Below are 17,358 nucleotides of genomic sequence, written 5' to 3'. Positions count from 1 at the left end.
CCAAACGGTGAAGAAGATATTTGTTTAAATACTTGCTTGAAATTTTACATTAAATAATAAAGTGATGCTTATTTATTGTCTGTAATTGGTTAACTTATGGTAAATTTCAATACGTCACCTTCGTCAGTCCGTATAGACAAGGCATCACTGAAACCACTCAAACCTATGTTGTTGGCTGCCTTAACCCTTATTTTGTAGAGTGTGTTAAACTTAAGACTTTCTATCCTGCAGATTGTGTCGGTGCCACAATACACTTCCTAGAAGAAACGAATAATAACAGGAAACATATGATTTGAAAAGAAGAATATGCTGAAATTGCTTTTATCCACATACTACGAGTACATTTGGCAACCGTCCCATAATACAGATTTAGCGTGGTTGACACATTGTCATATAATTTGCTTTACTCTTGTGTTTTTAGACTTACTAACGTTGTCTTCTTCCTTTGATAACACGGTTACTTGTTAACTGATTTATTCTGAATAACGAGTAAAGTTGATTTAAATCAAAATAAATAATAATAGTAAACTACTGGTGTCTAAATAAATAGATAGTAGGATGTTATTGATCATTCCATTAATTCTGGTTTGAAAGTTACTCATACATGATTGATAGAAATTACACTTCACCAACATAATTCAGTTCCAACCATATCAGTTGTTAATTCAAGTTGGTAATACAATTAACATATATACCGATTAGCGGTCTTATCCGAGCCTATCTGATTAATTCTAGTAATGAGCAAAAGGTCTTATCAGCAATGACTATAGCAGATAATGTGGTTGACACATTTCTGTATATTCTTTATTATTTACACTTTTGTGTTTTTACAATTATGAGAGAAACAACGGAGGCTCCACGTTTGATGTATGGATAGTTTTATCTTTTATTTTAAATACTACACAAAGAAAAAGTTGATTTGTAAAGGGTAGCTAACATAGTCATTTCAGAACATAATGATAATCTTTAATTTCATATCAACCATAAAACAGTTTTACATTTAACTTTGATCTCAATTAGGGAATATGTAAAACCATTAATAAGAGTTTTATCCAGAGAATATCTATTATATTTTGAGCTTTAAAGAAAGCTAGTGTTAGTAAATCAAATAACCGACTGGTTTCTACAATGATCACTATACATGGGATCCACACATTGAATTCTATTGAGCAATTTTATATTTTGGCCTATTACGACACACAATATACGGAATTGACAAAAGAAAAAAAAGATGAAATCACTCAGTTGTTATTTTACATAGAGGGATACCTAGCAACGAAAAGTCGAATTAACTGATGGTGTTTTCGTTTAAATTATTTTTAAATAATTCGCACGTTATTAGAAACTCGATAACCAACAATATCTTGGACCTAAAGAAATTTGGTGCATAAATGGTTTAGAAAATGTGCTTATGTATGCATGATTCTAAACAAAATTAGTTAATAACTATCAAAAATTAAATAATGTTCTTATACACTGGAGAAATTTTATTTTTAGCTATTGTCTTGGAGGTTTAGGGCCTGTGAAGTCTTTGAAAATGTTCTTTTAAAATTTTAGGGAATCAAAAAAGAAATGATATCTAAATTATATGCAAGTGATATATATATATATATCACGCACATGACAACCACAATCGGTATAAGGGTGTGGTGGAAGGGCATGTATAAGAAACCAGAACTACATTTGGACATTGTTTGGCGTTTCATAAGCAGTGGGGTGTCACTGAGAACTGATCACTTTTGGAAAGGGTATATCATAGCTCTTTCCAACGCAAAATATTCAAAGATGACAAAGATGTGTTAGATCAAGGATTTTGGATTTCCAAGACAGATATATATCCATTGTACTTAATAGCATTGGAAAACAAAGAAGCAGGGATTAACGTGGGTTACCAGAACTATTCAGAAAGAGATCTACAACAAGTCGTACTACAGCCGTGGCAAGTAAAGTATAGTGTCTTATAGCAGATGAGAATCCACGAACACAGCGATTAGTGGCAAAAGACTTCCACGTGTTCTGGGCAATAATACACAACAAAATTAACAAGAATTTCTATCTGGAAAAGCGTCACACGTCACGGATACACAAGTTGCTCCTTCAAAATATTTGCTCAATCTTTGAATATTTCAAATAGTTGGAGATAAAACTGGTATTCATGCTACTCCAAATGGTATATATGAATTACTATTCAATGGAGCTATTACAACGGGCACTGGGAAATCGTCGTCCTCGTACACCAGATGACTTATGGAAAGCATAAAAGGAGGATTAGTATAATTTGGACATCGGCTTTACAACAGAGCCTTTTGCAATGGAAAATATACTGTTTAGATAAAATACGACTGATTGTAGCAACGTAGCAAGCCTTCAGAAACATATAACATAGCGTATTAAAAGTTTTAATAAGTATTTGAATGGTGAAAAGCTCTTATATAAACATTTCAATCACTCTTACAAGAAATATATGTATAGGCAGTAAGGTCATGTTAAAAAATAAATATAGTCAGATAAGGTGAACAAATAGAGCCTAGTCCATACTCAATGATAGAGGGAGATGCATGCGCTTAAGTTTGTTCTTAGGATCTTTGAAAAACAACAACACAACACTTCAACTTTTAAAACAGAAAGGTTTCAGAATATTTGCATATATTGTAAAAAATTGTCACAATAAACGTAGCTTTATGCTCTAATTCTTAATTCCAGTCTATAAAGTGCCTTAAGTTACCGTATAAAGTGTCAACAAGAGCTAAATTTTGTGCTCTGACTTTTCATAAACTGTCGTAAAGTGTTTTAACTTACTGACGAATTTTATTAAACTGTGATAATTTATAAAATCATTGAATCTCAAATATTCTATGTAATTGATGTTATATGTACAGTATCAACATTATATATTAATTACTTTAATAATGTTTTAATTAAAAATTTTGTACTTTTTATTTAGGTAATATCCGACAAGACCGTTTAATGGTCCACCTAATATCTTGAAAGTTTAATGTTACTAAGTCCACTAAGTTCCTTTGGGTGTTAATCCATTCAGAAGACCTAATGGTGGACACACGCCGTCTCAAAACTTCTTTATGGCTGTTTTCCCACGATACGTTTCGGTACACGATGTGGTGAAGCAGAAAGCAGTAAGAACGTACTTTTAGTCGCAGGGAAATACTCAAAATTAACAAAGAAAAGAATCATGCCGCAAAGGGAAATTACGATTCCTCTAATCTAGCACTTACACAAATTAACGACATAAGAAAAGAAAGAAAAAATGACTGTAATATATAGAGTACGTTTAATATTGTATTGCAATATTATTACGTTTTCTGAACACAACTGTTGTATTTCAAATATAAATATATTTGTACACATGTATTTGTCATTCCTAAAAGTTATACCTTTGTTAAAGCATTTGTCACACAATATTATTTTGTACAGCTTGACACTCAACATCGCAACGGATAACTTTTCTCGTCTCTGCAACCAATCAGAATCTGATTTTCGTAAAATTTAATCCGTTTAATAGTGTAATACAGTAGCCAGGATCAGCCTGAATAAGATATTATATAGAACTGCAATCCCCAATCTCTCTCTTTCTTGTTTTTTTACATTTTCAAGCTGTGGTTCTAATTGCAAATATTTTTACTTGAGGTTTGAAACTATGATAAGTTTTCACTTAGCAAACATTAACCTTAATTTAAAACCTCAATCTATCTACTTTATGTGGGAGTAAATAAAACTATCATTCCGTTAGCATCATCTGGAATACTTCAAGATAGGATTTCACGATGTGTTACACCCACACAATGACCCTCTGAGTTATATCTATCTACACAATGACCCTCTGAGTTATATCTATCTACACAGTGACCCTCCATGTTGGACCTAGTCATTGATCTTTTGTGTTATACCCACACAATGACCCTCTGAGTTATATCTATCTACACAGTGACCCTCCATGTTGGACCTAGTCATTGATCTTTTGTGTTACACCCACACAATGACCCTCTGAGTTATATATATCTACACAGTGACCCTCCGTGTTGGGCCTAGTCATTGATCTTTTATGCTATACCCATTTAGTACCTCTACGTATTATCCCCACATACTGATTCTCAGCTTTATACTTTTTGACTTTTCGCGTCCTACTTTGTATCCCTTTAGACATTCGTGGTGCTGTATGCTCTTTCCAAATAAATAATGCTTATGTGTACGTTTTCTTCATACTGAATTTGTATATCTAAATGTGATGCACAATAGAGAAAGTTATGATAACATTGGGTTTCCTAATAAAAATCGAAGAACCAAACACGTACCAAAAGTTATTAGCGTTTACCATCTCTGTATTAACACAGTTCAGAAGAACCACAAATTGTGTAACACATACAAAAAGTCATTGGTGTTTCATTTATTATTATTTTTATATTTACAAAGTTCAGAAGAACCGAACAGTGCAAAAACACGTACAAAAAGTAATTGATATTTGTTATTCCTGTACTTATGAAGTTTAAAAACAACAACCAGTACATAACAAGTAAAGATGTCTTATATTTATATTCCCATTTTTTGAAATAACCTTAGGCGCTATCCAAATTTTGCTACTGACAAAAAACATAAATACATCTAGGTAAGAAACTTTCAATTGTTAACAGTATCAAGCGTATTTTCCTAATTACTGTGATTCAGTTTAAAATGATTCATGGTTTATGTGTTTTGCCGAAGAAACTATTATTGTTTCTTACTTCTTGCTTGCTGTGTAGGCTCATTTTGTGAAATCGTTTTATGTCAGTTCTATCTAGTATTTCTAGAAAGTAGTATAAAAATGAAAAAAAAAATCGTTATGTATAATGTTTGTACTCATATCATAGTTTATACAGAAGAAAAATCTTATAAAAATAATTTTCTATGATGAATGGGCCATATGTGCGGGGCTGCGGATAGATAGGTCCAACATTCCAGCTCATGATATGCTATTGAACATGATCAACACTTTCAGTTTTGAACGCATTATACAAGGAAAGTTAATCCTGCTATTTTATTAAGCATTTTAGGCACGCATCAGGTACTGCTTATTGGTCGTTTTCCCTGCGATCAGTACTTCAAGAATAGGGAGTGCAATGCATAAATCTTAAAATCTTTGACCAGACAGTTTAGTTCACGTGTCGCAAAAAGTGTCTTCAAATTAAAAATAGCAACAGCTTGTGTTGAAGTTTGAGTTTATACACAGATATTTATAATGACAGTGTGAATAAATATATATTGTTATACCAAATTTTACAAAATAGATGTCAAACACAAACGTTTTTTAGTAAACGTATTTTACTTATTTTTGTATTGAGAATGGTTTGCAGATGTTAGCTATTAACAAAGTGGATGTGCAAGAACTTTCGCTATCTATGTGTTAGTAACTAACCAATGTTTTGAACATATATATATAATTTGGAAAAATAATCTAAACCGTAAAATTAATTTACATCTTACATAAAGTCATTACATTGCTTTTCTAATTATTTATAAAACTTTTGCGGAAACTAGCTAAACTTAACCTAAAGTTTTTAAATTACTTAATATGAAAGCCAGAAGACAAGCCTTTCAAATTCACAGTAAATAAAATGCTAACAGATGGCAATAAAATAGAAACGTTATAAAATGATTAACCAAGAATAGAAGAGAAGTAAGGAACAAGAGGCTCGTTGAAGGTAGAGTACAGAATAATATGTGGAGGTTAAAACAAGATAAGTAGAAACGACAAACTAAAGGATAACTAGAACAGGGGAAAAAAGATACGCTCATTGGAAACATAGTGAAGGAAAATAATAAAGGGTAAGAGGGATAGCTCCTTGGAGACTCTGTAAAGAAACAAACGAAAGGATAACAGGAACGATAAAACGGAGCCTACTCAGGGTAACTGAATGAGTCAGATTAAAAGAATAGTAGAAGAAACATACAGATAGAGGTAAATCAGAGGCAGTATCTTTGTATTCGTCCCCTAGTGGCACAGCGGTATGTCTGCGGTTCCACACTGCTAAATTACGGGTTTTGATACCCGTGGTGAGCAGAGCACAAACAGTCCACTGTATAGCTTTGTACTTATTTCTAAACAAAAATCTTTGTATTTGGTCGTTACTGAAATGTTCTATTGCCAATTAATGTTACTTCCCTGTATAAAGACTGAAGTCAATAATATGTGTTACATTTTATCCTATGATTTATAATAACACATATCGGAATATTTATCAAATGACAACAAAGTAACTAGTAGTATGATAGTTTGTGCGCGATATAAAAGTCGTGTTGCGTTAGCTAAGACGTTTTACTAAAATAGCCTGATGTATAGAAACACTCCTGAAAAACTTTTACGTCAACCAAACACTATTAATAAACCAAGAACAACTGCGAAAACAGATAAGGATTTGTGACTGAATGATTTGTTGTAAAAGTTGTGGGGTAATGGTGGTGACGCTGAAACTCTCTGACAGCTCCCTCTATATGTAAATAACAAATGTTTCGCCCCAGGGGTCACAGTTGATTGTCCTGCTTCCTGGGGTAAATTTGAAAACTGTATTACTCATTTGTGAGTAACAGTGAGTCACGGAGCAAGTTGAATGGTGTTTGTGACGTGGCCTTGAAGGAAATTTTATAGTAACATATCAGACTATATCATACTCTAGTAACATATCAGACTATATCATATTCTAGTAGCATATCAGACTATATCATACTCTAGTAGCATATCAGACTATATCATACTCTAGTAACATATTAAACTATATCATACTTTAGTAACATATCAGACTATATCATACTCTAGTAACATATTAGACTATATCATACTCTAGTAACACATTAGACTATATCATACACTGGTAACATATTAGACTATATCATACACTGGTAACATATCAGACTATATCATACTCTAGTAACATATCAGACTATATCATACTCTAGTAACATATCAGACTATATCATACTCTAGTAACATATTAGACTATATCATACTCTAGTAACACATTAGACTATATCATACACTGGTAACATATTAGACTATATCATACACTGGTAACATATTAGACTATATCATACACTGGTAACATATCAGACTATATTATACCCTAGTAACATTCTGACTATATCATACTCTAGTAACATATCAGACTATATCATATTCTAGTAACATATCAGACTATATCATACTTTAGTAACATATCAGACTATATCATACTTTAGTAACATATCAGACTATATCATACTCTAGTAACACATTAGACTATATCATACTCTAGTAACATATTAGACTATATCATACTTTAGTAACATATCAGACTATATCATACTCTAGTAACATATTAGACTATATCATACACTGGTAACATATCAGACTATATTATACCCTAGTAACATTCTGACTATATCATACTCTAGTAACATATCAGACTATATCATACTCTAGTAACATATCAGACTATATCATATTCTAGTAACACATTAGACTATATCATACTCTAGTAACATATTAGACTATATCATACTTTAGTAACATATCAGACTATATCATACTCTAGTAACATATTAGACTATATCATACACTGGTAACATATCAGACTATATTATACCCTAGTAACATTCTGACTATATCATACTCTAGTAACATATCAGACTATATCATACTCTAGTAACATATCAGACTATATCATATTCTAGTAACATATCAGACTATATCATACTTTAGTAACATATCAGACTATATCATACTTTAGTAACATATCAGACTATATCATACTTTAGTAACATATCAGACTGTATCATATTCTAGTAACATATCAGACTATATCATACTCTAGTAACATATTAGACTATATCATACTCTGGTAACATATCAGACTATATTATACTCTAGTAACATTCTGACTATATCATACTCTAGTAACATATCAGACTATATCATACTCTAGTAACATATCAGACTATATCATACTTTAGTAACATATCAGACTATATCATACTCCAGTAACATTCTGACTAATAAACTATTTAGAGATCAATGTCAAAATGTATTTACTTACCTTGAATTCTCCTGTATCTGTTTCAGATATTTCCAACTGATAAAATTCAACAAAGCTACAAACTTGTGGTTGCCATGCTACAGTAATGGTGTTGTTCTCTGTTGTACATTCTTCCGGTATTAAACATGGAGGACCTGGCGCTGGACCACAATAAGCACAAAGTTCTATTAGAAGTGTACGTGAAACATACAAGTTTGTTTGTTTTGAATTTCACGCAAAGCTACTTGAGGGCTATCTGCGTTAGCCGTCCCTAATTTAGCAGCGTAAGGCTAGAGGGAAGGCAGCTAGTCATTACCGCCCACCGCCAACTCTTGGACTAATCTTTTACCAACGAATAGTGGGATTGACCGTCACATTATAACACCTCTACGGCTGAAAAGGCGAGCATGTTAGGTGTGACAGGGATTTGAACCCGCGACCCTCAGATTACAAGTCGAGTGCCTTAACCACCTGGCCCTGCCGGGCCAAACACACAAGTAGCGGTGGTACCGAAAAACTCGGATTCTTTGAGGTTATTAAATATCAAATCAAAGATACGGTATTTTGAAAGTGAAAAGTGATCTGATATTAACATATCTCGAAATCTTTAAAATGAAAGAAAAATTACAAGTTATCATTAAGTTTTTTTTTTTTTCCATTTCTTTTCCTAAAGCAAGAGTTATACTAAGCGAGTGTCAAATATATTGAAAAGTACATGACGGTTACCGTTCTAAGAACCGACTGGCATTTAAAAAGTAAAGTTTAAATTGCTTAACTAGTTTGTTAACTCGGTCTATAAATGAACATAAAGCACCTCTTTAGCTGTAGCCTCAATGCTTATCCGAACAAAACCGTTTGCTTTAAGTCCTACAAAAATTAGATCCTTACAAAAGGCAATTGTTCTGATATGAATCATCTAGGCTTTGTGACGTCAATGCTACTAATATAAATAGATATGTTAAGTTTTGAGGTTTTTCCTGCTTGTGCAAGGAATATGTTAATTTGTTGGTTGTTTTTTTTTGGTATTGATAAATTCAAGAAGCCATGGTGCTGAAGAGTAAACAGATCTCTTATCAAGCGTGAGAAATGTGGACCACGTTTTAAAAATGAACCTGGTATATGAAGCAACAATCTAATTATTTGCCACTTTGTTGGGTCTTTTAAGTTTCATTACAATAGGATTTAAATTTTACCCCAAAATGGTGGTAATTATAAATATTGTTAATGTAATGAAATACAGAGCAATGGTTTACACCGTTACAGGTGTTTCGTCCCCAGGAAGTGATTAACACTTCGTGTATGCAAAGTTGAAGACGATCATATTTTATTTGGATAATCAGGCTTTAGTTCCCAACTGGAACTAATTATGCAACTTAGTTTACCTATTGAACATCACGAACCACAAATAAATGTTTCCAGAAAATATGTTGCATAAATGATATACTTCATGTCACTCTTAGGGCTCGATTACTTTTCTAGTTACAATTTGTCAGTTGCTTTTTTCATTGCAGGAAAACTTTAATGTGTAAAACATCAAAGATATAAGGTGGTACTGAAACATATATCAAGTATTTAAAACGTATTTTTCTCATTTGCGATTTTACTCGAATGATGTTTTAAAAGTAATAAGCTTTTGGTAAAAACATTAATGTTTGAACAGTTCTTGTTTGAAAATAAATCACAATAAACCATTTAATAACATGAATTCTCAAAAACATTAAACTTTACGTGTTCATATTGCTCATTATATATATATATATATATATATGCATACAGTTATATAAATAATCCAATGCAGATACGAGTTTTACACTTTTTACTGTATAGGGTAATTTGTGTACATCCTACCTTCTGTATTTGTAATAACTGAGGTTGTCACGTGAACAGAGAGACACCTAGTGACATCGCACTACACGCTTTGGAAATTCACGTGCTGCAAGTGGCAGCACATTAGCGAACATCATACTGGGTTTTATTCGCAAACCTACGAATATAATGCCTTTTCGAATAGGCTCTTTAGCGCCTCTTGATTACTGTATTACAACACCTATGATCTTTTTTCTGGGGTTATTCGAAAGTAACCCATATACTATATAGGACCTTGAAATTTCAGTTACTTGGAGAGTGTGTGTGAAAGTTTTTAGGAGTCAATTCACAGTGTTGTACGCCATAATATGAGACGTGATATCACTGCAAACAAGACATATAGCATGTCATTTACAGTCCACTGAATCTCCTAAATTTCAAACGGTTCATTGTTATACAGCGGAGCTCTTACACATACAGAACTTATGTATTTAGTTGGTGAGTTAACATATATTTAAATATTATTCTATAACTTAAGTTTGCGTTTCTCTTAAAACTAAAATGTTACGGGAGTACAACAAATCTATCATACAACATGTTTATTCATCTTAGAAATTTTGTTTTTGATTTTGCATAAATTAACAACCATGCCAATTTCAGCCTTTAAAAAAATTAATGAAATGAATGATGGAAAAGAGATTCCGGTAACCTACACTATTATTTACTCATGTATCATTTCGTTATTTACATTTAACAAAAATTAATGAAATGAAGGTTGTAAGATAGATTTCGGTAACTTACTCTGTTATTTACTTTACTCTGGGCCGGCATAGCCAGGTGATTAGGGCGCTTGGGTCGTAATCTGAAGGTCGCAGGTTCAAATCGTCGTCACACCAAACATGCTCGCCCTTTCAGCAGTGGAAGCATTATAATGTGACGGTCAATCCCACTATTCGTTTATAAAACAGTAGCCCTAGAGTTGGCGGTGGGTGGTGATGACTATTTGCCTTCCCTCTAGTCTTATACTACTAAATTAGGGATGGTTAGCGCAGAAAACCCTCGTGTAGTTTTGCGCGAAATTCAAAACAAACAAATACTTTACTCACGCCCTAAGATAGATCCCAGTAACTTACATTGTTATTTACTTTACTCACGCTGTAATACAGATCTTAGTAACTTACATTGTTATTTACTTTACTCACGCTGTAATATAGATCCCAGGAACTTACATTGTTATTTACATTACTCAAGTATCATTTCGTAGTTTACGTTTAACAAAACGATAAAAAAAAAAATCCTTATAGGTCTAGGAAACTTACCTTTCATTTGGGCAAAGGTCATGTGTTCAATACTGTGTAAGACCGAGAGATGGTCAAGGGTGAGGTCAATTTCGTCTGAAACACTGGGTGTGAATGTCATTTCCTTGTGCCATGCCATGTCCACGAGCAAAACCCTGTCTACTAAAGATGTTCCAACCTGTCACAAATGATAACAGAAAAGATTCTATAATGTCTCCCTGTATTAAAGACATTAAGAAATCAAATATTGAAATCTAAACAGAAAACATACAATTAAACACAAAGTTCGAAATTAATTTTTACGTCATAAAACAGTTTAAAGTAATAACATATCCGCAAATGTCTTAAGATGGATGAGGTAGCAAAAACCTAACTACAGTTGGAGAGGCACTAAATAGAGCGCATACCCCCACAACGCAGCACTGATCATAACCTCCCCCCAAAAATACGAAAATGTGTTTGTATGTACGTCGTTTTCAGTGGACACAAACTATGTTTATCCAAATAATTAAGAATAATATTCTACATAATTCCACCAAGTTTCATCAAAAGTTGATCATTTTTTGACAAATAGTGCGAAAAAACGATCCCCATGATAACAGAGGTATTTTTGGGACTTTCGTCACTTTTGACTTTTCACCTTGACACTTCAAAGACTAATCACTTCTAAGTTGGATTATAGTTCAATTGTATTCCTACTCACGTTCAAATCCATTCGAGAAATACTGCTGACAAACACACATAAAAAGGGACTCAGCTTTTGACAGAAACGTTTTTGATGTTAACAAAAATTGCGAAACGTTATAATAATAATTAGCTCTAGGTTTTGTGCGTTATCTCTAATAGTTCATATGACTTTTGTTAAGGCGTTTCATGCCAGTTTCAGTCTAAATTATCAATTGCTTATGACTGATTATAATATTTTTCATTAAATATTTAATTTTTTGTTTTGAATTAAACACAAAGTTACACAATGGCTATCTGTGCTCTGCCTACCACGGGTATCGAAACCCAGTTTTTAGTGTGTAAGTCCGCAGACATATTACTGTGCCACTGGGAGGCATATTTAAAATTATATCAATGAAAGATTCCTGTCAATTATATAACTGTTAAAAACTTCAGATATCCAAGGCGTAAAAACTTCCAATTTTAACAGAAAATAATGTAATTTGGAATTCAACTGGAAAGCAAAAGAGCGTGTGAAACTTATGATTAAAAAGGCTAGTATTTTTTTTTTAGAAAACTGTTCTAGAAATTGTAATCAAAATTACCATGCAGCTTTCAAGGTTGTTGCGATCATTAAATATTTACGTCAAATACATATTTTTGATATGTCCGTGGTAGTTTAAATATAGAAAAAATTAATTACAACAATAGAAAATTGCACATGAATTACATAACAAAAGTTTAAAAAAAATTAACGGATTTATTTGCTTTTTAATTAGAGAAATTTGATACGAATTATTTAATATAATATCAGTCTTAGTATTCATCAGGAAGGTACTGTCTGTAAAATAATTTATGTATAGTAGACAGTGAGTGAAACCAAGGACTAAAGGTGTGAAATATTGCTATCGTTTCTTTTCTACTATTGGAGAAAATATAATTTATATCCATGTCAACCATGAAAGTATATCCTTAGGTAACTGTGCATTATGAAACAAAGAACATAAATGAAACTGCATACTTGACGTTATTATTTGAAATTAATTCGATTTTAAATAACCTCAGTGTATTTATTAAAGTACATTGATAGAAAATATTACTTTAATTTAAGTAAATTAGCTTTATATACATATTATTAAGTTAATTGTTTGAGTTGTGCCTTTCGTTATGCTTATCAAAGTAGTAAGATATATGAAGAGGTATATATAGATATTGAGGAAAATTATAGTTTTAAAACCAAAATGCTCGACTCAAGTATTAGTTCTGATCAAGAACTGGGCAATGCCTGTTTGTATTTGTTTTGTAAATATGAAGTCATAATGTATGACTTCGATATTAACTCACATCAATGAAAGTTGTCTTGTCATGAATCGGACACAACTTGTTTGAATTTGTTCCATTAAGAATGTCAGCAGTTCTTACCTGAAGAAAAGCCGCCGGGTCCGTCTCTTTCAGCGCCTCGATACAGAACTGCAGCAGACCAGTCGTTTGTTGAAGTTTGGAAGCAAAAGTAGCAATTTGTTCCCGGATAATTTTTATTTTCGAATCTCGTTCCTGATGGACAAAGTCAAATAACTGGAGTTTTCTTCTGTGGATGGCTTCAATCAGAAGGTCACAATCAGCAGAGATCCTGTTCTCAAACTCGACACAGTTATCCTAGAAGTAAGATGTACAGCAACAGATCAGAATGTGTTACCCATCCAGTGGCTCAGTGGTAAGTCTGAAGGCTTAAAATAAATTTTGTTACTCGAGTTAGACATAGCACAGGTAGCCCTTTGTGTAGCTCTTCCCTTAACTAAACAAATACACAACTGTGTTAAGAGGTTAGATCGAAAATGAAACAAAACTAAGGTTGCAGAAAGAAGGGTAAGCAAAATATTTTTACTTGGTTGTAACATTGGCTGTGTGGAAAAGGGTAATACCACATCAGGATATAGTTGTTGTATCCGTGCGCGTGCGGACACACACACACATACATATATGAAACGATAAGAAAATATAATTATATTTTTACGTATCTAAATTTGAAAAACTGAAAATACCGAAGTAATATTAGAAGAATAAACTATTTGCAACAACCATATTTAACGTTGTTAATATATTATAAACAAATATTGTATTTGTATTATAAACAAATATTTTAACCTTTTATATGATATTTTATTTTGTTTTCACAAACTCTGATACTGGTTCTATATCTTTTTAGGTTATGTATGCTTTGTAAATAAATAAATAGACACACATATTAAAACTTTGTAAGGTTATCCAAGTAAAGGTTATTTAATCAAAAACGCCTTAGGTGTGAAATAAAGGTGTGCCAAGAGAAGAATCGAGTGAGCGACTTAAGAAATTTAATCAAAATAAGCAAAATACGCGGGTTACTTAAGTAATGAATGAATATTTACTATAAAGTTATTATCATTGATAATAATAATCTACGTGTATGATTCTTTTGAAAACCTGAGCTAGAAACTGCTAATCTATTTTGGTTGGCCTAACCACTACATGTGCATTTCAACATCCTTTCACGCTAGAGTTTTGCTTCTCTAAATCAGCCGTTTGTTTGTTTTTGAATTTCGCACAAAGCTGCACGAGAGCCATCTGCACTAGCTGTCCCTAATTTAGCAATGTAAGACTAGAGGGAAGGCAGCTAATCATCACCATTCACTGCCAACTCTTGGGCTACTCTTTTACCAACGAATAGCGGGATTGACCGTCACATTATGATGCCCCCACGGCTGAAAGGGCGAGCATGCTTGGTGCAACGAGGATTCGAACCCTCGACCCTCGGATGAAGAGTCGAACGCCTTAACCTACCTGGCCATGCCGGGCCAAATTACCCGTCTTTCATCCGAAGGAGAAAAAATCTAAAAACGGTCCACTTTTACTCTAAGGTGAAGTTACAATAAAAATTGTTAGACAGATAGTTCACGTGACCCTTTGCGTAAACGTGGGCAGAAAGTTTTGTCAATTTCGAGCGGTCTTTGTTAAATAACTATGCACCTGCAGCGTATATTTACACCAAATGAGACTTACTTTGAAAATATATATTTGTGTATCAAACTTGTAAAAAAAAAAAATCCATTGAAGTTTGTTTTGTTTTTGGAATTTTGCACAAAGCTACTCGAGAGCTATCTGTGCTAGCCGTCTCTAATTTAGCAGTGTAAGACTAGAAGGAAGGCAGCTAGTCATCACCACCCACCGCCAACTCTTGGGCTACTCTTTTACCAACGAATAGTGGGATTGACCGTCACATTATACGCCCCCACGGCTGGGAGGGCAAGCATGTTTAGCGCGACGCGGGCTCGAACCCGCGACCCTCGGATTACGAGTCGCACGCCTTACGCGCTTGGCCATGCCGGGCCTCCATTAAAGTTAAGTATGCTTTCAAATTAAATAAAATTTTTGTACATTGAGAGCGAATAAAATCACAACTTTTAATTAAAATAGGAGATGTTATATCTTGTATATTTTTTTAACGGATTGTCTTATATTTTGGCATGTAAAAAAGTAAGAGTCCAGTAGTGCACGTTGAATGAAAATAGATGATGGTTTGGTTTACCAAAGTCCGATATACGTAAGGTACAATATTATTCAACCAGCATTTCTGTAAATAACACACACTGTGTCCTACATCAGGTTGTTTTGGCCGTACGACACACTACTGTGTGTTGTAATTCTTAGAAGTTTGTTTCTTTTCAATTTTACACAAAGCTACTCGCGTGTTATCAACACTAGACGTTCTAATTTAGCAGTAATATACTAGAAGGGAAGGCAGCTAGTCAACTCTTGGGCTACGATTTTACCAACAAATAATGGGATTAACCTTCACTTATAACGCTCCCACGACTGAAAAGGTAATCATGTTTTGGAACAAGGATTCGAATCCGCGACCAAAATATTGCAAATCGATCGCTCTAAACACCAGTCCAATTCTTAAAAGCACGAGAGTTTCACATAATTTTGTAATTTATTTAGGTTATATATAAAACTGTCACAATGTCAAGATAGATTTCACTTGCAAAACCACCTGTTTACAAGTTTTGAAATATTCTCTACTTAGTACCTATATAATTTCTTATACTACAGATGTACACTAAGAGATAAAAATGAACTTAATTATATGTGAATAAAATAATATTTTGTTGTATGGATGATCTCGGGATTAAACAGTTTAGATATATATTGAATATTTTAAAAGAAAGGCAACTCCATTTTTAGCTGTGAAAATATTATTGCGTCATAATAACAATCACAACAGTTTAATAAAGACAAACTGACAGATTATATATAAAAACTTATGAACTGTAACGATTATCTTGATGTCAAAGCTAAGTTTTCCACACAGAAAAACTTTAATTTATCTGGAAAAGTATTTAGAATTTTTGTAAAAAAAAAAAAAACTGGTTTTAGGAAACATGTTTCAACCTTTTTCGTTAGTGTAGGATAACTTTTCAGTCTTTTTTTTTAAGTACAGATTGAATGTTTTTCAATCTCTTTTGTTAGTAGATTCTACAAGAAAGAAGTAAGTGACCGATAAGAAGATAACATAGTTTTTATTTTCAATTTTATTCTTTGGAAAAATGCGCTACATGTTTTTCACTACTTTCAGCGTCATTCATGCGTTGAGAGATGAAAGATGATAACACTTGTTACAGAAAGATTGGAAGATCCAATTTATTCAAATAACAGTAATAATGTAGCTGTGGTAAACTTTACTTACAGGTATTTTGTCTACCATTACTTTCAATTTCTGAATAAACTCAGTCGCTCCTTTCGCTCTCTCAGACAGTGCTTGAAGAGTCTGAGATAACTCCGTCTGAAAGAAAAAATAAATAAAGAATTAGGGGTGTTACTTTAATGATTAAATTATTATGCAAGGTGATTCAAATAGAAATGTCAACATAATTATTCAGAAACTGAGGGACATAGGAAGAAAATCATTTGATATTATGAGCTTATCTTGGGACAATACTGTTAAGGAAATTTTGTTAATACGACCATAAATCCCAAATGTCACACACTTTTTACACACTTAAATAAAACAAGTAATTAGCACAGTCATGTATACACGTATGAGGTTGTGTAAAATAATAGTAAAATGACCTTGACAAGTTATATCGTGACACAAAGTAATGAACAATAGTGTCACAGAATTGAGGTTCTTCACGTACCCCAATACTTAAGCAACATTTGTCACCTTAGTGAATTATATCGTGGCACAAAACAATGAATAATAGTGTAACAAAAGTCAGTTTTGTTATGTAAGCCAACTTACTATCTTAATAAGTCATACTGTGGTACAAAATAATGGATAATAGTGTAATAAAAGTCAGTAATTTATGATTCATACTAATAATATTATTTAACAAGCAAGGTAGCCTCCATAAGTTATATTAATCCTCGTATTTTTACGAATCCTCTATCGAACACGAATTTTGTCGTAATAACGTGAAGCTTTGGTTAAAATGTAATAACCACCTAAGACGTGAAGGTGATCATCCAACAGCTGATTAGATTAGTTTTCAAATGATACACTATCCCACTGA

At 32.8% G+C, this 17,358-nt stretch overlaps 1 protein-coding gene across 4 annotated transcripts in view; it reads right to left on the bottom strand.

The window, feature by feature from the left end:
- Positions 1 to 17,358, bottom strand: part of LOC143254260 (E3 ubiquitin-protein ligase TRIM9-like) — a 59,137-nt gene that overhangs the window by 8,735 nt on the left and 33,044 nt on the right. For all 4 annotated transcript variants that reach the window (XR_013030118.1, XR_013030119.1, XM_076509142.1 and 1 more), the window contains exons 2-6: positions 16,533 to 16,628; positions 13,232 to 13,465; positions 11,165 to 11,321; positions 8,061 to 8,200; positions 119 to 257 (exon numbers count right to left, since the gene is read on the bottom strand). Coding sequence is in view for 2 of the 4 variants with exons in the window: in XM_076509142.1 (XP_076365257.1) it covers positions 119 to 257; positions 8,061 to 8,200; positions 11,165 to 11,321; positions 13,232 to 13,465; positions 16,533 to 16,628 (766 nt within the window). In the remaining 2 variants the exon portion in view is untranslated. The remainder of the gene's footprint in view (positions 1 to 118; positions 258 to 8,060; positions 8,201 to 11,164; positions 11,322 to 13,231; positions 13,466 to 16,532; positions 16,629 to 17,358) is intronic.

Source organism: Tachypleus tridentatus, chromosome 1 (assembly GCF_004210375.1).
Source record: "Tachypleus tridentatus isolate NWPU-2018 chromosome 1, ASM421037v1, whole genome shotgun sequence".
NCBI lineage: Eukaryota > Metazoa > Arthropoda > Merostomata > Xiphosura > Limulidae > Tachypleus > Tachypleus tridentatus.
Note: the sequence above shows the minus strand (reverse complement) of the source record. Positions and strands in the feature narration are given on the sequence as shown.